Source organism: Dermochelys coriacea, chromosome 12, assembly GCF_009764565.3.
Source record: "Dermochelys coriacea isolate rDerCor1 chromosome 12, rDerCor1.pri.v4, whole genome shotgun sequence".
NCBI classification, from domain to species: domain Eukaryota; kingdom Metazoa; phylum Chordata; order Testudines; family Dermochelyidae; genus Dermochelys; species Dermochelys coriacea.
The window spans coordinates 4,067,386-4,094,249 of record NC_050079.1 but is presented as its reverse complement, the minus strand read 5'-3'; the positions used below and the strand labels follow the sequence as shown (position 1 = coordinate 4,094,249).

General features: G+C 48.4%; 1 protein-coding gene and 2 long non-coding RNA genes across 3 annotated transcripts; 2 read left to right on the top strand and 1 right to left on the bottom strand.

Moving 5' to 3' along the window:
• The first annotated feature begins 719 nt into the window (after nt 1–719).
• On the top strand, nt 720–11,715 carry LOC122456247. The gene is made up of 4 exons (XR_006275019.1): nt 720–859; nt 1,032–1,188; nt 3,267–3,495; nt 11,225–11,715. It is a non-coding gene; the product is annotated as an uncharacterized LOC122456247 (long non-coding RNA).
• On the bottom strand, nt 3,306–22,322 carry LOC119841272 (testis, prostate and placenta expressed). The gene is made up of 8 exons (XM_038368585.2): nt 22,246–22,322; nt 20,342–20,566; nt 14,629–14,690; nt 8,642–8,816; nt 7,206–7,267; nt 5,176–5,240; nt 5,055–5,087; nt 3,306–3,433 (listed from the first exon to the last, which is right to left on the bottom strand). Exons 2-8 carry the CDS (start codon nt 20,562–20,564, stop codon nt 3,403–3,405), a joined length of 651 nt encoding a protein of 216 aa, XP_038224513.1. The 5' UTR covers nt 20,565–20,566; nt 22,246–22,322; the 3' UTR covers nt 3,306–3,402.
• LOC122456248 lies at nt 18,189–21,703 on the top strand. The gene is made up of 3 exons (XR_006275020.1): nt 18,189–18,272; nt 19,312–19,487; nt 20,210–21,703. It is a non-coding gene; the product is annotated as an uncharacterized LOC122456248 (long non-coding RNA).
• Nucleotides 22,323–26,864: the final 4,542 nt, after the last annotated feature.

The window sequence follows — 26,864 nt, the reverse complement described above, 5'->3', positions numbered from 1 at the left end:
TGCTTAAATGAATTTGTTAGTCTCTAAGGTGCCACAAGTCGTCCTTTTCTTTTTGCGAATACAGACTAACATGGCTGCTACTCTGAAACCTTTAAAGCAGCATGTCACACAGGTGGGAATGTGAGTCGCATCAGAGGCTATTATATTTATAGGCATTATTCCCATCCTACTGTGATGCAGGGCTCCAATGGAAGCAATTAGCTAAGTACCAGTGGGGAAGGCTACCCATCCAAGTGGTTGGAATCCACTCAACTGAAAGGCTTCATGCTGTTTTGAAAGTACTGAAGGGCTGTGTTATTTCTTGGCTTGTATCTTTTGTTTCCACCTTTCTGTGCAATCCCTTTAATTGGGCCTGTGTCAAAGATCATGGAGGCTTCTCTCCATTTCAAGGACTGGGGTCACTGTTTACTGACAGGAGCTGGTAATGTTCTGTGCTGTTACTCCTAGCTCGCTGGAAAGTGAAATACTGTATTTGATTCAACCTCCTAATTGTCTTAGAAACAGATATGTCCTGTTATTTGTAAGTTGCCTTTTGATCGTCCACCTTCCCTGGATAAACTGGGAAGAGCACTGTATCTCCCTCTTTTATCCTTCCTCATGGCTCTAAAGCCCTGCTCTCTGGTAACTTAGCCTGTCCACTCTAAACTGACCCTAGGCACAAGACTGCTTTGCTCGCCAAAACACACTGAGGCATGGGCAGCACGAGCTGAAACTTCCTTTGGAATCAAAGCTGTGATAGCCATTATATTGGTGCCCCTATAAAGCACTCGGGGATGTAGAGTCGGGGTAAGGCTCCTTGCAGGTGATGAACGTGGCCTATACAGCAGCGTGAGTGGACTGAGCAACACAAAGTTCTGAGGTAGGTTTTAACTGCACAATAGAATTGGTGAACACTGATTTCTGTACCAAAAGCTCCTTCTAACCCTGCTTGGAGGGGCCTGCCGCACAGAAATAAGTATTAACTCCATTTTTTTTAAATGCCCTTGGCAATGCCTTGTTCACTGAAGTCGTCCTGGGATGTGAGATGGCAGGTAACAGAAGCCTCCCTGCTACTCTTGGGTCTCATCAATGAACAAGAAAGTACTAGGAGATCTTCCAAGCAACTAGACAGTTGGGGTGTCTGCCTGGTCTCTTCTGGGCCTGACTCTGCCATCCGGTCTCTTGCTAAGATGCCCCTACCTCCTGCAGGTAAATTCTATTGCTCCGCACACTGGTGACAGAACTGTGCTCTGTATAAACGTGTGATGCATTTTCCACCTGAAATATACTGAAGCAGAGAGGGGATAACCTTCATTTTACAGACTCCTTTCATCCTTCCTCCAATAATTGCACAGGTTTAACGTACACTGAATGGCTTTTTAGTTGTCCCAAAAAAGTATTTGTAGCTTTCAGGTAGGATTTTGGCGCTTGTCCTTGTGTTTAAGAGGGTGAGGCAGAATGTGAACGGCCCAGAGCATAACTACGTCACTGGTACGAATTTGCCCCAACCCTGTTACTTGCCTTGTGACTGAACAACTACCTGAACAGGTTGTATAGTCTCCTACCGCACTGCGAGTGTTGCTGCGGTATGCCTTGTGTGGCTGTGGTTGCTGGGTTAGGACTGCATCGCTCTAGTACAATTATCCTGTTAAAAGCTACTCCAGCCTCATGCTGTTGTAGTTTCTTTAGTGATATTTTTCCCATGCCTGTTTTTGACTGTAGGTGCTTCACACTATTTCATACACATGTTGTTACAGGACTCTTAAGGTTCCTACTGAGAGTGGGGCTAGGTGCTGTGCATGCAGGGTATGAAATGCTCCATGTCCTGAAGAGTTTTCAGTCTAATGGACAAGACAAAGGGCGGGAGGGGAAGCAGAAGCAGGGAGAGGTGAAGTGACTTGACCAGGTCATTGGCAGAGCTGGGATGAGAAGCCTGGTCTATAGATTCCTAGGCCAGTGCTCCACTCCATTGGACTGTGCTGCCATCCTGAAAACCTGTACAATGCCTCGTGAGCTGCATGGCCCGGTTTTAATCAACGTGCGTGCCACGAATACTGCGCCAGAAGGAATCAACCAAATTCAATCTAAAGCCCTTTCATAGAGATGGTCTAGTTCCCGGGAGTATGGGACATTGCCTAGCACTGGGCTCCCATCTGCCACTATTGGCCTTTCTTACTCAGCCATTTGGTGTGTGGTTCCTTGTCTACCTTTTTTAATACGGGCTTTTTTCTGGTGTAGGTTTTTAAGAATTAATATACCCCTGGCATTACCTCCCTATGTCTGCGTCCACTCTTCTCCAAGCCAAACTCCAGGATAAGATGTTAGTCTTTGACTCAAAGCCTTCTGAATTCTTTCCATTTTGGCACCTTCTACCAAGAGGTGATTCTGAAATGTGCTGGCTTAGTTAATGTCTTGCATGAGCCACTCAAACAGCTGCAGCTTCGTTCAAAGTTGCTCTGGGGGGTAGGGGCTTGTGCTTTTGGTGCTGAAGTTCCTGTGTTTGGTTGCTGCTGATGCCCTTGGTCGCTGAACGGTGGCAGCTGCCCTTTGTTACAATTTCAACCGAAGCGGAGGTACTAGAATATGTTAGCCAACAGAAATCAGATGCTTCAAAGTCGAAGGGATCTATTTTTGCCCCACGGTTAAGTATCAAACATACTGTGGCTATTTCTTGCTGGCATAATGCAGCTCCATGCCTTCCCTTAGCACCCATCTCCGGGTAGCATTATAGCCTAGGAATGTCACTCAAGCAAGGCATCAGTGTAAAACTTAATGCAACGGCCCTTTCCTCACCAGCTCCTAGCAGGGCCAGGCATTTCTGGCCTTTGCATCCATCAGAAGACTGTCTGCTCCACAGGGTCCGATTCCAGTGCTGCTGCTTCTTGCTCTCCAGTAACTTGCTTTGTTACACCCAGTTTGTCTGTCTAACTGGTAGCGAGACATGTACCCTATCACTGTAGCATCTGAGCCCTGCACAATTCATGTATTTATCCTCATGACAGTCCTGAGAAGCAGGGCAGTGCAAATATCCATCCCCATTTCACAGACACGGAACTGAGGCACATAGGAGCTGACTCACCCAAATTTAAATTGACTGGTGCATCTCTGAAAATGTCCAGCAAACATCTTTCTTTTCCAGCTCATACCAACTTTCCATTCCTGGTTTCCTCACTGCTCAGGCAGAATGGCAGGTGGGGGAGAGAAAGGTCTGAAAACCTCCGGGAAGTCCCTCCCTCATTCTCTCTCCATTATATTTAGACATTTTAAGAGTGGTTTTTATTTGCTAGGAAGTGGAACCAATGTGTATCTCCTGCCCTTCCCCATGGCTTCCCTCAGATCCTGTGCGCCTTGACTGTTGGACCTGGCTGTCGGAGGCCAAGTAGATTCACCTCTGGCTCCACACCCTTTCCTGTTTCCTGCCATCTAGCGCCAGGGCTGGAGGTAGTGAGAGCGGCTGGGAAGGAAAATAGATACATTTGATGAAGCACAACAAATGGCTTCAAATGCCTTCACTAGGTGATTCCCCCTTCCCTCTAAGCACTTGTACTGGGCCTTAGCTCATCTTCCCCACATGGAGCTCTTCCTTTCCCCTTGTCTGTTCCTAAGAGAAACCTCTTCTCCCCCTCTCTCTCCTTCCCAGAGTCCCACCTTTTCTCTATCCACTCCAGGGACCCTCCCCTTCTTTGTCCCTTCTACCTCCGCTCTCCTCCCTATTCTTCTTAGCAGTGCTCTAAGCTGCATCCCTATTCGCTTCCTCTAAAGTGCAGAGTAAACATGTCCCTGCCTCTAATATTTGGAACCAACTTGTCTTGTCCTAGGGTACTAGGCCCCCCACCCCCTCTCTCACCTAACAGGAGCTTGCACAAACCAGTGTGTTCATTCAGATGGCTTGCTGGCACACCCTGGTAGATGCTCCATGTATGCATGTGCAAAGTAATTCATTTTGGCAGGGGATCAATGTTTGAGCACATACACCTAATTGGAGTTATCTGGAATTGGCATCTGTATTTCTTACAAACCATGTAACCTGAAATGGATTTATTTCAATTTAAAAAAAATCCCTCCGGAAAGCCCATGCTATGTTAATAGCATGCTGAGGGGGAGAAGTGAAATGCAAGACTCCGCAAATAAAAAAACTTGTGATCAGCGGCCACAACAAGCTACACGTCCATAGGCCCACATCCTGGTTTAGTTACAGCAACCCTGGGTGTTAAAGCAGAATACTAGTGACTGACAAGGAGGAGGAATTGCACTTGTTGTAAGGACTACAGCTTCTAAAGTCTGTGTTTTGGGCTGTAAACTTCTCAACAGTGTGGCATTAATACACTCTGCTGCAGAAGACAATACTGTTTGTAAAGTCTGTATGGCCCTGGTACGCATGCGTGCTTCTTACAGGCTCAAAGACGTTGAATGGCAAGGAGTCGGGGGCTGAATGATTCACTAAACTACTTTCCCTGCCTGTGCTAGCTTTCTGCACGGGCCCGTGACGGGGAGGGTTTTTCGCCAGCAGTCCAGTGTAGTAGCAGAGTTGCATAGTAGCATTGTGTTGTCCAAATGTAGGCTAGGCCAAAGGCAGATGGTTTAGGACTATCCCAGCCAGCAGCAAGCTGAAGTAAGACAGCTGGTCCCTTGATTGTGTGTGCGCGCACACAATCTAATTAGCACTTGCAAATCAAAACTGGGGTGCATGTGGCATTTGTCTCCTCCCCAGCTGTAAGCATGGGGCTAGTGATGGTGTGCTTCTGATCCAGATTGTGAACCCCTTCCTTCCATTGGTGAGCAGTTATTCACCTGTGTAGTCCCCCAGGGAGCGTATGGAGTTTACCGTCTGGCCCTCGGGGAATATCTGGCAGAGGGAGGATGACAAGGGGCTGTATGCAAATTATTCCCCTCCTTCCCCACAGCCAACTTCCCTAGGCTGAGATAGCACGTTACCTCCCTCAATGCATTCCCACCCCTCAGCCTCAGTCCATCTCCCCCCACCCTGCCTCCCTCACTCGTGCCCCCAGATCTTGCCCCCTCTTACTACTGGCCTTGGCCCACTTGCTGAATTCAGAAGTATCTCTGCTGTTTACCTGTATGCTGACCCAAAGCTCCTGAAGGTATTGCTGCAAAGGAACAGAAGACTGTGTAAGGCACAGAAAGGCACAAAGGGGTTACAATGGCAGCCTAGTCAGGGAACGTGGGGCTACTTACATGCTGTTGTAAGGGAGGGGCTTCTGTCCATATCTGTCCAGGCTGGGGTTCTGATTGAGGCAGTACTGGAAGGACAGCACAGAGAGGAGAGGGTGGTCAGAGATGGTCACTGTAACCAAGTAGCACCCCCCCCCCAGCTGCACCCTTTTGCTGCCACCTGGCCAGCCACTAGAGCAGTGGTCCCCAAACTGTGGGGTGTGCCCCCCTAAGGGGGCACAGAGGAACATCCGAGGAGTATGCCGGGGCCCAGGCCAGCCCCCACGGGTGGGTGGGCAGGGAGCACCACTCTGCCCCAAGCTCTGTTCTGGCCCTGGCCTTAGCTCGGCCCTCGGCTGTGACTCCACTCCCAGCATGGGGTGTCGTGGACATGTTCCATTACTGGTAAGGGGTGGGAGTGGAGGGGGTGCGAGAGGGAAAAGTTTGGGGACCCCTGCACTAGAGTCTAGCCTCTCCTGGCCACTACGTGTGGATGTCAAGTTTCCCATTGGTTTCTGTAGCAGCCCCCAGGGTGACTTGCTGCGTGCCTAATGTTAGAATCTAGGCGCTGAGCCTTATTCTCCTCTCCCACCCACTGTAATTCTATTGATTTCAGTCAAGTCACGCCTGATTTATATTGGCAGGTTGCATTAGTCTAAAGAGAAGGAACTGAAATGGTATTTCCCAAGAATAAAGGTACCGAGAAACCTTTTCTGTGACTGGGGAAGACCTCCTTCCAAAACCTGGTGAGATCTGGAAGCTAGTAAGAGCTAGAACTTGTCACACCTTGGATGGGACATAATCACAGAAAATCCAGATACTGTAGGCAGTGATGCACGTTTCAATAGGTGGCGCTCTTGTCTCAGTCAGGCCTGAGCCAATCATAGGGTTAGAAGGGACTGCAAGGTCTGTCTGCCTCAGGTGCCCAGGGTCACAGTTGCTCAAATGAGATGTAAAAGCTAAATTCTTGTGGTCAGTGATGGGCCCATGGGGCCACCCGTTCTTGAAACAAGAGCAAAAAACCTTGTGGCAGGTGCAGAAGGGTTCCCATGTTCCACCCTAGAGGTGGCTGCGTTTTAGTGCCGAGGGAAGGGGAAGTACAACTTGTAGAGCACTCTCGAAGCTTTCAGGAGAGGAGGTCCAGTCTGGAAGTGGTGGGAGTTATTACTGTGAAGGAAATGTAGAACTTTGGAGCTGCTTCCCGTTCAGTTCCTGTGATTTAGGCAGCCCGGGGCTGTGACAGCTGCTGCTACTGCTGAGATGGTGTTGGTACTATAAAGATACTCCTGCCAGTTGGCAGCTGCCGGCTCCTTTCCTTTTCCTGGCCTCCCCTCCCCGAGTCTAACTGCCAGACAGCTTTTCCCTATATCTCTGGACCCAAATCTCCCAAGGGACCTGACTTGTATAGATGTAGCCCCCCTGGTGCACATACATTGGGGCGTGAGTGTACACGTAACTGTGCCTGTGGACAGAGTCAGGCTGGAATAGTGGATCCCGGGGGGGGCCTGTGGGGTGAGGAATGGTGAAATGGAATTCTCGGCAGTGGTGAAGCCCAGCGTGGGATATGAACTCGAGTCCTAGTTGGTAAAAGAGACATCTGAGAGCCCTGGTGGGGGGGTCGAGGAGTCTGGTAGGCTATGAAGGAAAGGCCCTTTCCTCCTCCCACATTTATGAAGCTACAGTAAGAGCCTTCCCCAGCATCAGCCCACTGGCTCTGGAAGTGAATTAGACTCAGACTTTAAGGGCAGAAGGGACCAGCGTGATCATCTAGTCTGACCTCCTGCCCGTGACGGTGTTCCACTAAGCCCGTGGGTCTCAATTTCTCCATACTGGCAACTCCTAGAATTCCCCTCCCCTCTAGCTGGGACATCCATCCGAGTGAGCAATACGGAAAGGCCGGGGTGGTCGTGGCTGATATCCCATGTGTTGATGCAAAATGCCTGTCTGGAGGAGGTTAAACATAAATTCCACTTTTCCCCAGGCAACGTGTGATCCTCAGGGCTCCCAGCAGAAGGCAGCTGCACGACAATTCAGTGGCACTGAGAACTCCTTACCCTCCACGTCTGAGAGACGTCTGGCTTTAAGTACCTGACGGCATAACAGCTGAACCCGAGCACTGGGGGGAGAGAGAACGGTGCAGAGGGTGTTATCACTAGTGACCTCAGCCCTGTTGCACGCTAGTATTTTAATTCTGGCTTGAACTGATAGCCCCACACAATATCCAAGCAACACAACATGCTGGGAGAACGCCGCATGGCAACCACTTGGAATGCAAAAAGAGTGACTTCCTCACGGTGAATATCCCACCTGCCCACTAGACTCCTGTCCTCTAAGGTTGGCAGCAAGAGCCTAAAATATTTCTGCCCCCCGCCCCCCCCCCCAGCTGTGTGCGCTGGGAGAGAAAGGTGGAGGGAGCTCCGGTCAGCATGTCCACACTGATGGTCTTTGTGCTGTCAAGAGAGCTGCTTCGCCCTGCTTGCCAACGTCCGTGTAAAATGAAAGAATAAAGCAATGGCCTCTCCTGTCTTTTCCCCTTCACTGCCCCAGCCAGCCCGGGACTGATGTGGTGCCCATCACCAGAGCATCTGGGTGCCCTTGGCTAATATATTTAGATATTCATTTCATTTTATTTTACACTGCCCTCAACTCTGCCCTGGCCAGTTTGCTGCCAATTTCTTCAGTACACTGGGGGCTTTTGGCACATAGGAAGGCCTGGGGACGGTTTGGCAGAAGCATGTTCTGCAAAAGTGATCAGCAAACTGGTGTTGACTTGTCATCACTAAGTTCCTGAGTTAACACCCCATGGAGACAAATGGGAGCTTTTGCACCTTTCTGAGCCAGCTCAGGCACTGCGTTGGTTACGTTCATTCCACACCCAGAAAGCTTTCTTCGCCGCCATTAGGATTAGAGACTTAATATTTTTACTATAAAAGGAAAGAATCTAGAATACCACAGACGTGGCAACTAAAAGTAAAACTCTGCATAATCACACTCTATATGGGGCTCTGGTTATGAGCAAGTCATTCTGGAAAATACAGGGAGAGTGAATGGATTTCGGTATCAGGCTCATCTATATCTCCGGCTGGCTCTGTAACCTGATCTGACAGCACGGCTATTCCAAAAAGAGAGGGCAGTGTACTGTGCATATGGGCTGGCTCTGATGCAGCATGTACATGTGGAAATGCCACACTTACAACCCCCTGGGCAAGCCACAAGGCAGTGGCCCCTACAATCCCTCGGAGCACTTGTGGTGCCGTGTTGGTCAATATCACAGCTGTCATTTTATCAGTGAAGTCTTGGACTGGCTTCATCTTGCTCATTGGAAGAGCCTCCAGTCATTAAACCTCAAAAGGAGTAGGCAGCATGTGAGCCTGTCTCCCAAACGGGCAGGCAGGATGGTCATCAAGCTGCCTGTCTAAGAGAGGAACTGATGATGGCTTTTCCCTTCCTTGAAAGGGAGGCTTTGCCCCTCCCTTGTGCCTGGCTGTACCTTTCTTATTCACGCTGGGTAGCTTGAATTCTCCAGCAGAGGAGACGAAGCGTGACCAGTCAGTTATCGCCTGCGTGTAGCTTGGCCATTCCTCCTGGTTAGTGCTGGGAGTGAGCGGAGCCATCTTCCCTGCTCGGTACCTTGCAGTGAGGGACTGGCCCAGCTTGGTCATCCCCTGAGTAGCAAAGCAAAAGAGGGATGTTACTCCAGGCTCCCAGCTGGGAGCTCAGCAGGGAAGGGTGGGGTGCAGGGCAAGCAGCAAAGTTAAACCTTTTGCATCCCACCCATGCTATTGACCTGTAGGCCAATTCAATAGACTGCCCTCCCATTTCATGAGTTTAGTCTAGTGGTTTTCAAACCGTGGGTCACGATGCAATGGAAGGCACTGGGTCGAGGTGGCTCTGGTTAGTACCACCAACCGGGCCGTTAAAAGTCCCATTGGCGGTGCTGCCCGGCTAAGGCAGGCTAGTCCCTATCTGTTCTGACACCGCGCTGTGCCCCGGAAGCGGACAGCAGCCGGTCTGGCTCCTAGGTGAGGGGGCCATGGAGCTCCACTCAGTGTCCCTGCCCCGAGCACTGGCTCCAAAATCCCATTGGCTGGTTCCTGGCCAATGGGTATTGGCGGGAGGGGGGCAGTGCCTGCAGGCGAGAACCGCATGGAGCCACTCGCGCGCCTCCACCTAGGAGCCAGACCTGCTGCTGACCGCTTCTGGGGTGCAGCGCAGTCCATGGTGCCGGGACAGGCAGCAAGCCTGCCTCTGCACCCTGCTGCGCCGCTGACCAGGAGTGGCCTGAAGTAAGCTCCAATCCTGTGCCCCAATCCCCTGCCCCAGCCCTGAGCCCCCCCAAACCTGGAGCCCCTTCCTGCACCCCAAACCCTTCATCCCCAGCCCCACCCCAGAGCCCTACCTCCTCCCACATCCCAACCCAGAGCCCCCTCCCACACTCTGAACCCCTCATTTCCAGCCCCACCCTGCAGCACTCACCTCTGTACCCCAACCCTCTGCCCCAGCCCTGAGCCCCTCCCACACCCCAAGCCCCTCATCCCCAGCTCTGTTGGGTCACGGGCATCAACAAGTTTCTTCAACTGGGTCGCCAGAAACTTTTTTTTGCAAACCACTGGTTTAGTCCCCCTAATTTTGAAAACCCCTGGTTTAGTCTCCCCTTCCCCCTAATTTGCAGCCAGCAAGTAGAAAATCCAGCGCCATCTTTTCACTCTGGTATCCTTTTATAGTCAGACTGATCCACATCCACCTGGCTCCAGATTCTTGGCTAGTTGGCTTATTTTTATGCAGCAAATATGTGTAAATCAGAATGCTATAGACTTGGCAAAGTCTCGTCAACCTTATCTGATTAACGGAGGAAGAACAATCATGCACTTAAGGGCCTAGATCCTTAAAGGATTTCAATGGGAGTTGGGCAGCTAAACACCTTTGAGGGTCTGGGCCAAGGGAGAGTACAGGGAGACAGCAGACCTGCTAGTATCCTGTTCTTTTTGCTGATACAGACTAACACGGCTGCTACTCTGAGATCTGCTAGTGATTCCCTACTGAACCTATAGCTATGTCTCATTAACCTCTCTGTGCTTCAGTCCCATGATCTGTGATATGGAGTTGCTAATAGATACGTGCATTGTAGGGTTTATGCAGATCAACTCATCAGTGCCTGCAATGTAATTTGGGAGCCTGGGATAAAAAGTGCTACAGAACTGTCAAGTAACATCAATCTCCATAATAACTCTGTGAGACAGGGAAAGTATTATCCCCATTTTACAAATAGGAACAATTGAGGAACTGTGAAGCGATGTGACATGCTTAAAGCCAGTCAGTGTCAAAGCCAGGATTAGACATCGGGGGTTCCTGGTTCCTATGCTTAGCCCGCTCTATCACACATGGCCTTTATATAGAGAAAATGTTTGTATCTGCATTGGTTACTAAAAGTACACAACATAGTGCCTTTGAATAGGCCAACAAATATGCAAAGAGATGCCCCTTTGTCCCAACGACTGTCAGCTGGGGTATTGCAAAGCATGTGTTGGTCTAATAACTGGCATCATATTACCAGCCCTGAAAATGATCCCACTTCTGGGACTAAGCTGGGGTTTGAGCATCTGAAATGAGGGCCTGCATTCTCTGTGAATTCACTCACTGCAAACAGCTTTTTATGGTGCAATCCAGGATTCTTACCTTCTTCTACCACAAAACCACCATTGCTTACCTCTCTAAAGTTTTTTATGAATAGCTGCTCTCTGGGCTTACTTTGGCTTCTAAAATCCTCAGATAACAGTACCTGTAGAAACTGCCCTGCTGCCTTAATCTCCAGGCCCCACAGTTATGGCACATGATAACAAAAAATACAGAGGCAACGGAATTAACTAGTCAGAGAGTGAGCTGATAAGAAGTGATTGCAAGCTACTCGCTCCTGTTCTGAAATAGGAAAGACTGAAGTTTAACAGAAGTTTAACGGCGCTTGGAGTAAAAGCCAGATGGATCCAACTTTGATGGGAAGTGGGGCATAGGGAAATTCTGCTTAGAGGAAGAGCTTAGAAATGAGTCCCTCTTTATCTCTGTTTGCTCCTTGCAGGTAACTAGCTTCTGAGGAAGCTAAGCCTTGGGAGAGAGCGCCATGGAGCAAAACTGAGCTCAAACTGCCCCCCAGTGCCCGAAGAGAGAACAAGATCCACACAACCCACATTCAGGAGAAATCTGGGCCAAATATATCATAAAGAAACAAGTGTATTTACACTTTCAATTACACCTTTTCATCTCCTGCCACTTCCAGTCTCCCCCTCCTCTCCCTTATCAACACAATTCTTCCCCAAAGCCTTTCAACAATGAGTTCTGCCCCTCATGGCAGCTGATGTCCTTATCACAAGGGGATATTTACCACCAGTTGTCCAAGAACGTGTCTACATTAGAGCCCTGAATCTCATTTATGTTAAGATGGTGTAAAGGGTTTTAAAGCAAGCAGAAAAACCCTTTAAGCTGCTGGAGAGCTGAAAGTGGCCTGAGAACAAATGAGAATTAGGGCTTAGATATTTTTTCCCCTTAAAAATTCCAACTTCTGTCACCAGCAGTTCAGCCTCCTATGGTGCAAGCCACAGGGCTTCCTAGTGGAGAACGTCTACTGTTTGCGGGCTTTTTGTGAGTGATTTTTTTTGGTTGAAATCTCTGATTACACACATTTAACAGACCAGGTATGTCTGTCAAATGTTACTATTCAAAAAAATTGGATAGATGTGCTGGTTTTTTGGGCGAGTGTACTTCGAGTATTGAATAAATGGTAACAAAATATCTGAGCATTTTCTGTTTTGCTGGGTATGTGTCACAGGGCACACCGCTCACTGCTGGGTGGCGCCTCCTTCTGGCGATGGTGGGGATGAGCTCCATCTGGTTCAGCACCCCCTTTCTCTTCCTCTTTCACCTTTGCAGCTCTTCTTTTGCTCAGAGTTGCAATGTGGCTTCGTGACTCAGCTCTCCAGCCAGGTCACGCTGTGATCCCCCTTCCAGGGGAGTCTTTCAAAGCGTCTCTCCACAAGCAGCATCAGGCAGGCCTCACACCCGCTGCCCTGTGTCACTCCTGCATTCTTCCTATTCACTGCCCCAAGCACGGCCATTCTGCAGTGGAGGTCAGCGAACCCAGGCCCACCCTCTACTCCGAGTTCCAGTCCAGAGCCCTACAGTGAATAGTTAAGGGCTATGGCTACACCTACCATGGCGCTCTCTTCCCTGGACTATGTCCTGCTATGCTTCCCCAAGCTTTTCAGTCTCCAGTGAAGTCTTCCTAGTTAGACCCCCCTCTCTTAAGGCTGCTAGGTAACCTCTTTCTCAGGTGTGTCCCCCTCAGGGAGACAGACTTCAGGCCTCCTCTCTGCAGCCTTCACCGTTACCAGACTCCTGGCTTTACAGAAGCCTTGACTGTCCCCTCACAGGTGAGCTTCTCGCTAATTAACACTCTCCACACAGCCTAGATCTCCCCCCTTTGCAGCTTAATTGGACCCACCTGGCCTAATTCAGCTCTCTCAGGGCCAGTGTGGGCAGCTGTGAACAGGTTCGGGTCCATGGTCCACTACCCAGTGACTGTTGTAGGGGGGGTAGGGGAACTCGGGCCTTCCTGCTTGTCTGGGTACCAACTCAGGGCCCATCCAGCATCTTCCACCCTAGGGCACCTCAAGTCAGCCTCCTTGGGTCACTTCCTATCCCCCTTTTTCCTACAGCAAAAAGAAAAGGAGTATTTATGGCACCTTCGAGACTAACAAATTTATTTGAGCATAAGCTTTTGTGAGCTACAGCTCACTTCATTGGATGCACGTAGTGGAAACTACAGTGGGGAGATTTTATATAAACAGAGAACATGAAACAATGGGTGTTACCATACACACTGTAACGACAGTGATCAGGTAAGGTGAGCTATTACCAGCAAGAGAGAAAAAAAAAACCCACAAAAAACAAACCCCAAACCTTTTGTAGTGATAATCAAGGTGGGCCATTTCCAGGAGTTGACAAGAACATGTGAGGAATGGGGGGGGGGAGAATAAACATGGGGAAATAGTTTTACTTTGTGTAATGACCCATCCACTCCCAGTCTTTATTCAAGCCTTATTTCCCCCTCCCCTCACTGTTTCTCACTCGTTCTTGTCAACTGCTGGAAATGGCCCACTTTGATTATCACTACAAAAGGTTCCCCCCCTTGCTGGTAATAGCTCACCTTACCTGATCACTCTCGTTACACTGTGTATGATAACACCCATTGTTTCATGTTCTCTGTGTATATAAATCTCCCCACTGTCTTTTCCACTGCATGCATCCAATGAAGTGAGCTATGCTCAAATAAATGTTAGTCTCTAAGGTGCCACAAGTACTCTGGTTCTTTTTGCGGATACAGACTAACATGGCTGCTAGTCTGAAACCTTTCCTACAGCATGCTGCTGTTTGTCCCCATAAGAGCTATCTCGTGGGCTGCCTACCCTGCCCCATCCTCCTGCAGTTCCCTCAAAGCAACTCCTCCCTACCCCAACTGAGCCGGCCGGCTCCCTTTTAAGCCCTGCCTCCAATTGGCGCATGCTCTGCAAGGGCACAGGGGCGGGATCTCTCAAGCCCAGAACTGCTCTTTAGCCCTTTGCTGTCCAGTGAGGGGTTTAGACATCCCATCACAGGAGCACACCCCAGCACAGTATGTAACTGGTGCATTATGTTTCCCATCATAACTACCTCCCATATTTTTTTGAACCATTCTTCTAGAGTTGGACTATTTTTCTTTTTCAGTAGCCTCTGCTGGTGTTTTACCTACCGGTCATCTAACCCTGCCCAGGTCTGGTCCAACATGGTGATTAAGATGCTACAGGACGCAGGTGCCCTGTCTACACTCAGGCTCCTGCTGCTGGAACTGTGTTGATGGTAGCAATGGTGGGAAAATTGAATAGTCCAGTATAGACAAGGGCAGCGGATGTCAGCCATAGGTCCCCTCCCCACATCTTCCTTCAACCAGGGCTGAAAACAAATGGACCAATCGGTTTGACACCCATGCCAGAAGGGATGCTCTGCCCTGGTTGGAAGGAGGTGTTTGGCATGTTTCTGTAGCTGGTATTGAAACTGATTTGCCTCTGTCTATTAGCAGCCATGTTCTTTTCAACCACAGTTGGGGAACAAGGTGGGAACCAGTGGTGGAAACTGATTGCCAAATTCCAGAACATTATCTAGTGTAGACATGAGCTGGTTTGTCTGTACCTGTTCTGGATTGTAAGTGCCTTGGAACAGGGACTGTAGCTCCTTATTTGTTTGCACAGGGCCGAGCAAACGGCTGATGCTGGCTAATGTCTGAAGGTCCCTCAGTGCTTAAGCAACGGTGGATCTGGATGATATTCAGGATTGAGTTTATAGGGAGGGGAAGGCACAAGTGGGTTACATGAAGGTCAGGACCTAGACAGAAAGTCACCAGATGTGTAAGTGTCCCTCATAACGCTGCTTCATTTGGCTGAAGTGACTCACCAGGGATGAGAGGCGCTTGTTGGGGACTCCCACCAGAGTGAAGGATGCGTTGGCAAAATCCTCTGCAGGAAACAGAAGGGAGAGAAATGAGAACCGCTGCCTTCTTGATCATTTCCAAAGAGTGGAGAGCAGGTTTGGCCTCGCCCACCTGTCTGGCCCAGGAGCGTGTCCAAGACAAAGCACTGGGCTTTGGAGCCTGTTCGAAAACTGCGTTTGAACTGGCTCCAGACACAGCTTGGCCAGCCAGTGCAGGCACAAGGCCAAACTATTTTGGAACATTTTTTGGAAACTAGGCGTGATCCTAGTTCCCACGGGTGACCCCTGGAGTCCTACAATGGAACAGTCTGAATAGGGCTTTAGAAAATGTCTTTAAAACAGTTTGGCCACACCTCTGCTGATTAAAACCACGCTGGGGTAGTGTTGTCTTGTGGGTATGACACCAGGCTAGACGTCAGGAGACCTTGGTTCCTGCCTGGCTTGGCCATTGACCTGCTGGGTGATCTTGGGCAAGTCACATCCCTTTTCCTTGCCTCAGTTTCCCCTTCCATGCTGCATCTGTCTTTGTTTAGGACATAAGCTCCTTGAACCAGGGAGTGTATCTCACTATGTGTTTGTACAGCACCTAGCACAACTGGACCCTGATGTTTAATGGGGCTTCTAGACTCTTCTGAAATACTACAAATAAATAGTGTTGTTAACTAGCTTAGCAGGAACTGTGTTGAGACCAGCACAGACAGGGCTGCAGAGGCCCTCTATATGCTAGACTGCCTCAGAAGCCTGCCATCCGGGTGCTCCTCCAGTGGTGGTAACAAGAGTGGCTATGTTCGTGTGGATGGGTGCGATGAAGTCGAAGTTCTGTCGGCACTGCTTCTGAATTGGGGCTGATCTGATGAAGTTGGATCAGGAAATTACAGTCAAGGAAAGCCTCTAGTGTGGATCCACCCAGAGTTAGCAGAGTTGTGACGTGTCTCTGCCAAGCCAGGGACACCGGTGAGTGATCAGCAGCACTGGACAAGCTAGTGGAAGTAAAACAACTTGGGACAATGGGTTTGTTCTAGACGGCAGGAGACACTTCTTCCTCTTGCCTGGGGGGGGTGCTTGAGAGAAGTGGAAAATTACCAAAAAGCAGAACAAGAGCGGCAGGTGACCCCAGCAGGAGTCTATAAAGGGACTCACTGGGGAAAACTGAACTGGGGGGAGAGAGTCATTTTGCACCAGATTAAGATGAAGGAGGCTGTTGCAAGGGGCAGGGCAGGCAAGGGGGCAGAGGACTTGCCTTATGGTGCATGGATGATTCGCCAAAGGGAGGGTGAGCAGGGAGGGACACACTGCCTTTAGGATGTTTGATTGTTTTGTATGGTCTCCTGTGCTTTATTTGGTACAGAAAGGTGTTAGACTGGACCGTGTATGCATATTGACTGCTTAGCAACTACTGCATGTCCCAGAGAGAGTTAGACTGTAAGCAGAAGCTTCACGAATTGCACCTTTGGGGTGGAGTTCTGGAAGAGGGGTGTGTTTAAGATCAGGGAGTCCGAAGGGTCAGCGCTGTTCCCAGGGGGGCGTGGACGGCAGATCCCAGCACTCGGAGGGGGCTGCCTGGTAGAACGTTTGTGCCCTAAGCGTGTGCATAGTGACTCCTGGATTGGGGCAGTGGCTGGCCTTTGTTGGTCTTCAGGGGCTTGGACCCATCAGGGGATCCAGAGCCTAGAGGGTTGGATCCCCCTCAAAACAGTCCTAGTGAGAGGCCAAGTGGGAGGCTCACTAGGATCTGTGACAACGGGGCGCAGGCAGCTGCCTGAGGTCTCAGCTCTGTGTCACTAGGCCTCAGGATTAGAGAGCATGACACCCTTCCCCTGGATACACAGGCAACCCCCGCCCTTTGGTACCACAAATGGAAGTGCACCCCAAGACAGCTAGTTTAGAGAGGAAGGCTTGGCCCCCTGAAATCGCACTATGCACCCTCCTCTTAGCCACATTCTCGGCTCACATCTGCAACCACTAGGAGGCACTACGACTGTCCACACCTGACTGTGAGGATCACTTGACAGTGACCAAGGATGATGTCATCTGTGACAAGATGAGCCTTTCTTGTTCCAAACATATTGCCACTATTCAAGAAGGACAATGCATTTCAGATGGCGTATCAGGCTTGGCCTGCACATAAAGTGGTGGATTCTCCAGCTCTTGCTGTCTTCAAATCCAGACGGGACGCCTTTCTGGGAGCTGCTGTAGTCCAAAACGAGTCACTGGGCTCAACATGAGGGGGTCACTGGATGAGATTTAATGGCCTGTGACCTACAGATCAGACTAGATGGTCCCTTCTGGCTCTAAACTCTGTGAATCTATGAGAATCTCATTGGAGCCGTGTGACGGGGTGTTCCAGGTGTTTGCTGCACCCTGCCAGAGGCGCTGCCAGCTTGGGGCACCCCTCCCATGCAGAGAAGAGCCACAAGTTCAGACCTTCAGTGGTTGCCTGGAGTGGCCTCCCATGATCAGCCCGGCAGGAGGTGTGGGCCAATCAGGACCCAGCAGGCCAGATAAAAAGTCTGTCACTCGTCAGGGTGAAGCCAGTGCAGGGAAAGAAAGCTCTCTGCCCTGGCCCTAACCCAGAGAGCATGATCAGGGCCTAACCTTGACGACGCTGGCCTCAGGGCTCTGTGCAGGACGAGTGTGCATGGTATGGACTTTAACCCCCTGGTGGCTAGTTTGAATGCAGCGTTAATTTGTTTTCTGTAAATTAAAACCTGAGGTGAGCTTGTCCTGTGGGCAGGGATTGTCTTTTTTGGGGGTAAATTGGTACAACTTCCTTAAGTGGACAAGGCCTGGCAGGCACAACGCTACACCAACAGAGCTAGCTGTAACTTGATACGTGTGTCCACCCAGAGGTTTGCGCTTGTTCAATGATGGGCTTGTGTACATGGGGAAAGTCACTAGTACAACTATCCCAAGTATAATTATATCACTATAGTTAGAGGAGCATCACTCCCTGTGGGGACATTCTTTGGGATGTCTTTGCAGCACTCGGCTCTTTGCTGGGTGTTGAGCCCCCTCTCACACAAAACCCGCTCACTCAACTCTAGTGCCTCTTTCCACCCAGGCTAGCTGCCTCAGCCTGGGTGGACACCTTAAAACCTGGGGGCCACTTTCACGTGGTCTGGTAAGGCCCCCTTTGCAGCGAGGATGGAGGCTAAACCCCTCGGGTGCCGAGCATTGTCCATTGCCTTCCCACAATCCCCTCCTGTGCCCAGTAAGACAAACTAGTTGTCTGGCTGGGATGATTTAGTTGGGGTGGGCCCTGCTTTGAGCAGGGGGTGGGACTAGATGACCTCCTGAGGTCTCTTTCAACCCCAGTCTTCTATGATTCTGCGTTCTTCCACAAATTCACTGGGAAAGACTCACAGAGCAGTTCAAATTTATTTGAGCATAAGCTTTCATGAGCTACGGCTCACTTCATCGGATGCATCTGATGAAGTGAGCCGTAGCTCACGAAAGCTTATGCTCAAATAAATTTGTTAGTCTCTAAGATGCCACAAGTCCTCCTTTTCTTTTTGTGGATACAGACAGCTGCTACTCTGAGAGCAGTTCAGTGCTCTGAAGCACAAAGACCCATGGGATGTGCCTTCAGGAGTCTTTGACACACACAGGTGAGTTCAGCCCCAGTGAGGCTTTGTAATGTGACTGTTCACACCCAGACTAGGCTAACTCAGGTGCTGATTATCTGAGGGAAGCTGCACCCTTATTCCAGAAGGTGTCTTTTTCCAGTTTAGCTTAACCCCTTTATAGTACTTTGTATAATTATGCTGGTAAATTTCCCCATGTAGACAAGCCCTAAATCAGTTTTTAAACTGATTTCGGTTCAGCTGATTCAAATCAACTTCTGTGTATAGACAAGGAAATATGCTACCCCAGTCATTCAGGCAGGAAAACAAAGGCACTGTCTAAGAGGCAGTGGCATTTTAAATGCTAACAGTTCTTATTCAAAGGGGAAAGTTTGCTCATAGTCACAATAGGAACAGTTGTCTTGCCAGGAAGCCAAAAAACACCTTTAGGAGGACATTGTTAATCGTGTATTCCCCAAGCCCTTAGAGAGCATGAAAAGAACTCTTTGATATGTTAACTACACCACAGCCGCTAATTGGGGAGGAACTGCTCTCAGTTTAGGGGAGTGGGGATCACAAACTTAATGAACAATGTCTCGGTGCTAATTGAGCAGGGAGGCTTGGTTGGAAGTTTGACATTGCAACCAGGGATTTTGACACCCTAAAACAAAGGAGCTGGAATCTATAAATAGAGAGTGTACAAGCCTTAGCCAAGGGGAGACATGCACTGGAACTGACTGAACCCAGCCTGCTGCTGGCAAGAGCAATCTAGGCCGTTGCCGAGATGAAAGAAACTGATCAATAGACAAAAAGAAAAGGAGTACTTGTGGCATCTTAGAGACTAACAAATTTATTTGAGCATAAGCTTTCGTGAGCTACAGCTCACTTCATCGGATGCTGATGAAGTGAGCTGTAGCTCACGAACGCTTATGCTCAAATAAATTTGTTAGTCTCTAAGGTGTCACAAGTACTCCTTTTCTTTTTGTGAAGTCTAGACAGTCATGTCTTATTCTGCTTAACTTTTACTTGCTTTGATTCCCCCCTCCTGCCATTTTTCTAAGACAAACATCTGGTTTTATCGTAGCTAATCTGAACCACAGATAGTGAATGGGGGCTGCTGCTGTGGGACGGAAATCCACATCTGGCCTGCGAGGCGTGGGCATAGGGTCTCATCTTCCAAAAAGAACTGAAAAACTGCTGGCTTTGGGTTCAGGGATAACCCTAAAGACAATGAGGTGTGCCCAGCTCTGAAAACCTCAGGTGAGCCCATAGAATTGTAGGACTGGAAGGGATCTCGAGAGGTCATCTAGTCCAGTCCACCGCCCTCATGGCAGTCCTAAGTATTATCTAGATTCAGATCATCTTTCTATAGAGCCAGGGCAAAGATTACAGTAGAACCCCTGGGCTATGCCATGCTTGCTAGTGCATGCGTACTAGTAAGAAGTTACCCTGGGATGGGAGGGCTGTATTATTGAAACTAGCCTGATCTTAATTTGAAGACAGGTTGGTAGAATAGTCTCTCTGTGCACCAGTAGCACGCTTCATACAAACATCAGTAAAGTAGTCAAGGGCAGGCTGCGTATTTAGCTGAGTCCCTTGGGTTATGCTGGACTCACCTAGTGCCCAGATACTGCATGACATTACCGAAGAAAGTCACATTAGTGCCTCGCTGCAGTGTCCATGTGACCTAGGCTACAAGAGTGCTCTGGATTATCAGTGGCTGCAGGTAGACGGAGACCTTGCGGCCTGACTTTCTGAAGTGCGGAGCATCCACAGCTCACGGTAACTTCCCTAGGAATTGTAGGGGCTCAGCACCTTTGAAAACCAGGTTGCTGTTTTATAGGATAATGTCAGCGCTTGAGAAATAGTGGTGTTATCTGCCGCAGGCCACAGTGCTACCTAGCACCTTATATAGCACGTCTCTGCCCAGGATCTCAAAGCGCTTTACAAAGGGGGTGAGGATCATTTTCTCCATTTTACAGATGGTTCAACTGAAGCAACTCATTGGCAGCGCTACCAATAAAACCCATTCTCCTGAGTCCCCATCCAGTGCACTATCCACAGGTCCATATTGCCTCCCAAGAGAGCATATCAAAGCCCAGTGGTGGCATTACCTTTGGTGCAGGCCGTGATTGTCCTGGAATGTTCATCTGGGAGTTTGTTCCCTGCTGAGTCCATGTCCATTCGCCGTAAGGTTGGCAGGTCTGGGTGGAAAAGCCTGTCCTTTACTCCAGCCAGCATGACTTTCCTAGGGTCTAGGGGCAGTAACACAGCTGGGGCCGTGTAGACACGATGGCCATCTTCAGGCCATGGTACCAAATCAATTACTTGGGCCATTGCTGTAAACAGAGAGAGCAAAGTGAAACAGACAAGTGCAAAAACGTGACACTTATTTGCTAACAGCTCCACATCTATCCTGACCAACAGACTATGTGTCCTGATAACGTGATGCGTACAGGATGTCCAGTTTATCCCCTAGAGGTGAGGCATGGTTTGTTTCTGTTTTGTTGCCGGTATGATAGCAAAGGGAACAATACACAATCCTATCAAATGGAGATGGCCCAATGAATGTTTGCTGGGTGTTCCATGAGCCCCTAAATAAATCCCTTCAAAACACATATGGTCTTGGGCGGGCTGCAGGCATACCAGGCAGGTGATTAAACAGGGCCTGTTAGAACATTCCATTCTCTGAGCTCAGATACCCCTGTGCAGTCCTGGTGAAGGCACAGGGACGGGTGTACGTGCAGTCTCAGGACAGCAGTGGCCTTAGTCACTCAGGATCAAATTCTCAGAAGCAGCTCCTACTTTGAGGTGCTTTTTCATTGCCCATCTTCAGACACAGACACCTTAACACCTGCCTTGCGCCCATGCTTCCCTACTGACTACGTCCTCTGTGCCCTATGCCCACTCCTCATTTCATGCCTGCTTATGCTGCCCTGGATGCTGGGATCAGCTTCCTAGCTAATGTGACCCCATAGCTCCAGCTCCACTGTCCAGGAGCCACCCTGGCTTTGTTTTGTTTGTATTGGTCTATACTGGATCCACTCGTGACTTTTTAGGGCCTGATCCAACTTCCACTGAAGTCAGTTGTAAGATGCTCACTGCAATGGCAGTGGAATAAGGTAAACACTGGAGGGCAGATTTCGGTCTTGTTTGGCACCTGACCCGGTCAGCTGTAAAGAGCCATGGCCCTTACAGCACTTTAGAAATAACAACGTGCTCAGATCTGCGGAGGGTACGTGACTGCAAATGCGGCAAAAAGGGACTGTAGATTACTTCCCCGAGTTTCTGAAGCAGGAGGGGCAGAAGAAGAGACAGAGAACAATGGCAGCTTGGAAGCCTGGTTTCATCTGCAAAGCTGGGGAAGAACTTGGTTAAAGTCAATGGAAAACCTCTTACTCCGAGATCAGTAAAACCAATAGTGAAAATTGCCTAGAAAAACATGGACACCATTAAATGTACTATTTTGGTTCAGGATGCATAGTCTGTCTTGTGAGCTGATCTCGCTCTCAAATGACTCAATCACCCACATACCACACCCACAGAGGTCCACCGGAATCAACACTCTGGTTTGGATCATTCCCAAACTTTGGGAAAGTTCATATCCACCCCTCAACCATCTCCCAGTGGAATCCTAGCTCCAAAAACAGCTGAACTCAAATTCTGGCTTCTAACCCCTCTGAACTTGAAGGAGCGAAGCTCTGAAATGTGGATCTTGCTGCATTCAGGAAGCACTTGGCAGGGAGTTCATTGTGAGTTTTCCTGGCACTGCCATATTTGACTCCCAGGAGAAAAGCTCCCTGCAGGTCTAAAGAGAGAGACATCAGCCCCAGGACGTGCAAGTCTTGCTGGACACCTTAGATTCTTCCCTTGTGAGCAGGGTTGGTCGAAAGACACGACAAAGACAGTGCAAAGGAAAAGCAACACCCGGGCTTTAGGATCGACTATAAATCTCTGTACAGAGCCTAGCACATTTTGGGGTGCTGCCACAGCATAAATAGTAAATAATTATAAATACCTAAACCGAAGGGATATGTATTTTCTCAGCTTTCTTTGCATTGTCTCAGGCCTGAGATGGACTCCAGTCATTCTGTTTACTGATCCCTTATTCCCCATAGCAACAGGCAGCCAATATCACAGGTAGTTGTTAGGTGGTGAGGGCAGGGTTGCTAAGTAACCAGAGCAGTGGCCCTGCAGTTACCTGGAAACTGGTGACCCCCATGCAGCCTGGCTGACAGGAAAGTTCCAAGCCCAGCAAGCCTCCAGCCAGCTGCTGTAGCTGCTGGGAAAGAGCATTACCCCACAGCCAAAGCTATCCCCAAGCCCAGAGGTCCCATAGGACTCCACAGATCCACCTGTAGTGGTGCCAGGTGTAATAACCCATGTTCAGTGTGGGAAGCTAATACGAAATTATGCTCCTTAGAAGACAGAGGACACTGCACTTGTTGTTTCACTCCTGGGATAGGAAAATACTCGGGCTGTCAATTAATTGCAGTTAACTCACACGCGTCACTCCAAAAAATTAATTGTGATTAATCGCACTGTTAAGCAATTGAATACCAATTGAAATTTATTAAATATTTTTGGCTGTTTTTCTACATTTTCAACTATATTGATTTCTACTACAACACAGAATACAAAGTGTACAGAGCTCACTTTATATTATGATTTTTATTACAAATATTTGCACTGTAAAAATAATAAACAGTATTTTTCAATTCACCTCATACAAGTACCGTAGTGCAATCTCTTTATCCTGAAAGTGTAATTTATAAATGCAGATTTTTTTTGTTGCATAACTGCTCTCAAAAACAAAACAATGTAAAACTTTACAGCCTACAAGTCCACTCAGTCCTACATCTTGTTCAGTGAATTGCTAAGGCAAACAAGTTTGTTTACATTCACAGGAGATAATGCTGCCCTCTTCTTATTTACAATGTCACCTGAAAGTGAGAACAGGCCTTTGCCTGGCACTTTTGTAGCCGGCATTGCTAGGTATTTATGTGCCAGATATGCTAAAACATTTATATGCCCCTTCATGCTTCAGCCACCATTCCAGAGGACATGCTTCCATGATGATGATGCTCATTAAAAAATAATGCATTAATTAAATTTGTTACTGAACTCCTCAGGAGAGAATTGTATGTCTCCTGCTCTGTTTTACCCGCATTCTGCCCTATATTTCATGTTATAGCAGTCTCAGATGATGGCCCAGCACACGTTCATTTTAAGAACACTTTCATTGCAGATTTGTCAAAACGCAAAGAAGATACCAATTTGAAATTTCTAAAAATAGCTACAGCACGTGACCCAAGGTGTACAAATCTGAAGTGCCTTCCAAAAGCTGAGAGAGACGAGGCATGGAGCATGCTTTCAGAAGTCTTAAAAGAGCAACACTCAGATGCGGAAACTATAGAACCCAAACTACCAAGAAAGAAAATCAACCTTCTGCTGGTGGCATCTGACTCAGATGATAAAAATGAACATGCATCAGTCCGCTCTGCTTTGGATTGTTATTGAGCAGAACCCATCATCAGCATGGACGCATGTCCTCTGGAATGGTGGTTGAGGCATGAAGGGTCATATGAATCTTTAGCACATCTGGCACATAATATCTTGCGACATTGGCTACAAGAGTGCCATGCAAACGCCTGTTCTCACTTTCAGATGACATTGTAAACAAGAAGCAGGCAGTATTATCTCCTGTAAATTGTACCCAAATTTGGTTGTCTGAGCTATTGGCTGAAGTAGGACTGAGTGGACTTATAGGCTCTAAAGTTTTACATTGTTTTATTTTTCAATGCAGTAATTTTTTGTACTTAATTCTACATTTGTAGGTTCAACTTTCATGATAAAGAGATTGCATTACAGTACTTGTATGAGGTGAACTGAAAAATACCTTTTCTTTTTTTTTACAGTGCAAATATTTGTAATAAAAATTAATATAAAGTGAGCACTTTGTATTCTGTGTTGTAATTGAAATCGATATATTTGAAAATGTAAAAAACACCAAAAATATTTAAATAAATGGTATTCCATGATTGTTTAACAAAGCAATTAATCACACAATTAATCAAGATTAATTTTTGTAATCGATTGATAGTCCTAGAAAGTACATCAATGTGCCAGATCCTGAGATGAAGTAAGTTGGTGCCACCCCACTGAATTGAAGGATCTGGCACCCCTACCTTCTATGACGAGATAACTGGCTCTGTGGATGAGGGGAAAGCAATGGACGTGTTGTTCCTTGTCTTTAGCAAAGCTTTTGACACGGTCTCTTGCCAGCAAGTTAAAGAACTATGGGCTGGATGAATGGACTATAAGGTGGATAGAAAGTTGGCTAGATTGTCGGGCTCAATGGGTAGTGATTAATGGCACCATGTCTAGTTGGCAGCCGCTATCAAGCAGAGTGCCCCAAGGGTTGGTCCTGGGGCTGGTTTTGTTCAATATCTTCATTAATGATCTGGAGGATGGTGTGGATTGCACCCTCAGCAAGTTTGCAGATGACACTAAACTGGGAGGAGAGGTAGGTACGCTGGAGGGTAGGGATAGGATACAGAGGGACCTAGACAAATTAGAGGATTGGGCCAAAAGAAATCTGATGAGTTTCAACAAGGACAAGTGCAGAGTCCTGCTTTTAGGACGGAATCCCATGCACGGCTACAGACTAGGGACCGAATGGCTAGGCAGCAGTTCTGCAGAAAAGGACCTAGGGGTTACAGTGGACGAGAAGCTGGATATGAGTCAACAGTGTGCCCTTGTTGCCAAGAAGGCCAATGGCATTTTGGGATGTATAAGTAGGGGCATTGCCAGCAGATCGAGGAACATGATCATTCCCCTCTATTCGACATTGGTGAGGCCTCATCTGGAGTACTGTGTCCAGTTTTGGGCCCCACACTACAAGAAGGATGTGGAAAAATTGGAAAACGTCCAGCGGAGGGCAACAAAAATGATTAGGGACTGGAACACATGACTTATGAGGAGAGGCTGAGGGATCTGGGATTGTTTAGTCTGCAGAAGAGAAGAATGAGGGGGGATGTGATAGCTGCTTTCAGTTACCTGAAAGGGGGTTCCAAAGAGGGTGGATCTAGACTGTTCTCAGTGCTAGCAGATGACAGAACAAGGAGTAATGGTCTCAAGTTGCAGTGGGGGAGGTCTAGGTTGGATATTAGGAAAAGCTTTTTCACTAGGAGGGTGGTGAAGCACTGGAATGGGTTACCTAGGGAGGTGGTGGAATCTCCTTCCTTAGAAGTTTTTAAGGTCAGACTTGACAAAGCCCTAGCTGAGATGGTTTATTTGGGGATTGGTCCTGCTCTGAGCAGGGGGTTGGATGAGATGACCTCCTGAGGTCCCCTCCAACCCTGATATTCTATGATTCTATGAAGGTAAATGCTCACTTTTAGGAGTAGCTAATTTTGAAAGGGGCCTCTGTACGCTCAGGTAGGTGGGTGTCTAAAGGGCGTCCGTTGTACTCAGAACAGCCAGGCCCGCAGTGCAAACAGCACCGAGCCACGCAGCAGAAGGCCATGGCCAGCGCTTTCAAACTCTGTAGCCTGAAGTTATCCCCTCACATCCAAACTCAGGCACCCGAAGCTGATCAGCTTTGTGCAGCTCCATGTGAGGCATTTCCCCTGATGAGAATAGGTCACTGACTCCGTCTCCTCAAGGGGTGGGTGCAGATGGGAGGGGAGTGTGTGTGGGGAGAACCAGGGATAAACGGGGAGTCTGGAGGTGTCTGGGGGAGGGAGAAGATTTTGGGAAGGGACATCCTGGAGCCTAGGAGCAGCTGTATATGGGATACAATAGGGAAGCTCTCCCCCAACTTTCTCACCTACCCCAGCCACCCCTCTTCTCTAGGATCCTCCATCCGAACAATGCTCCAAGAGTGGGCTCTGGTGCCTTCTTCTCACTCCAAGCTGGCTGTTAGCTGGCAAGGGGAGCAGAGAGAAGGGAAGAACTGGGTCAGCCTGGTTGCCTTCTGCCCCAGTGCCAGAGAAAAAAATGGCAGATGATATTCAATGCTGATAAATGCAAAGTAGCACACGTTGCAAAACATAAACCCAACTCTACATACAAAATGATGGGGTCTAAATGAGCTGTTACCACTCAAGAAAGAGATCTTGGAGTCATCGTGGCTAGTTCTCTGAATACATCCACTCAATGTGCAGCGGCAGTCAAAAAACTAACAGAATCAGGAACCAGTAGGAAAGGGATAGATAATAAGACAGAAAGTATCATAATGCCGCTATATAAATCCATGGTACGCCCACACCTTGAATACCGGGTGCAAGTTTGGTTGCCCCGTCTCAAAAAAATAGATTAGAATTGGAAAAGGTCCAGGGAAGGGCGACCAAAATGACTAAGGGGATGGAGCAGCTTCCAGATGAGGAGAGATTAATAAGACTTGGACTGTTCAGTCTGGAAATTAGATGACAAAGCGGGGAGAGATAGAGGTCTATAAAATCATGACTGGGGGGGGGGGAAACAGTGAACAGGGATGTGTTATTTACGTCTTCCCATAACACAAGAAGCAGGGGTCATGCAATGAAATTAGCAGGCAACAGGTTTAAAACAGACAAACAAACAAAAAAGAAGGACTTCTTCACACAATGCAACCTGTGGAACTCGTTGCAAGGG

Excerpts from the sequence above, each read along its gene's own strand:
- LOC119841272 (XM_038368585.2), bottom strand. The coding sequence starts at position 20,564 with ATGGCCCAAGTAATTGATTTGGTACCATGGCCTGAAGATGGCCATCGT. Across the intron at positions 8,817-14,628 it reads ACAAGCGCCTCTCATCCCTG|GGGATGACCAAGCTGGGCCA; the intron begins GTGAGTCACTTC and ends TTTGCTACTCAG. Across the intron at positions 5,241-7,205 it reads ACGTCTCTCAGACGTGGAGG|TACTGCCTCAATCAGAACCC; the intron begins GTAAGGAGTTCT and ends CTGTCCTTCCAG.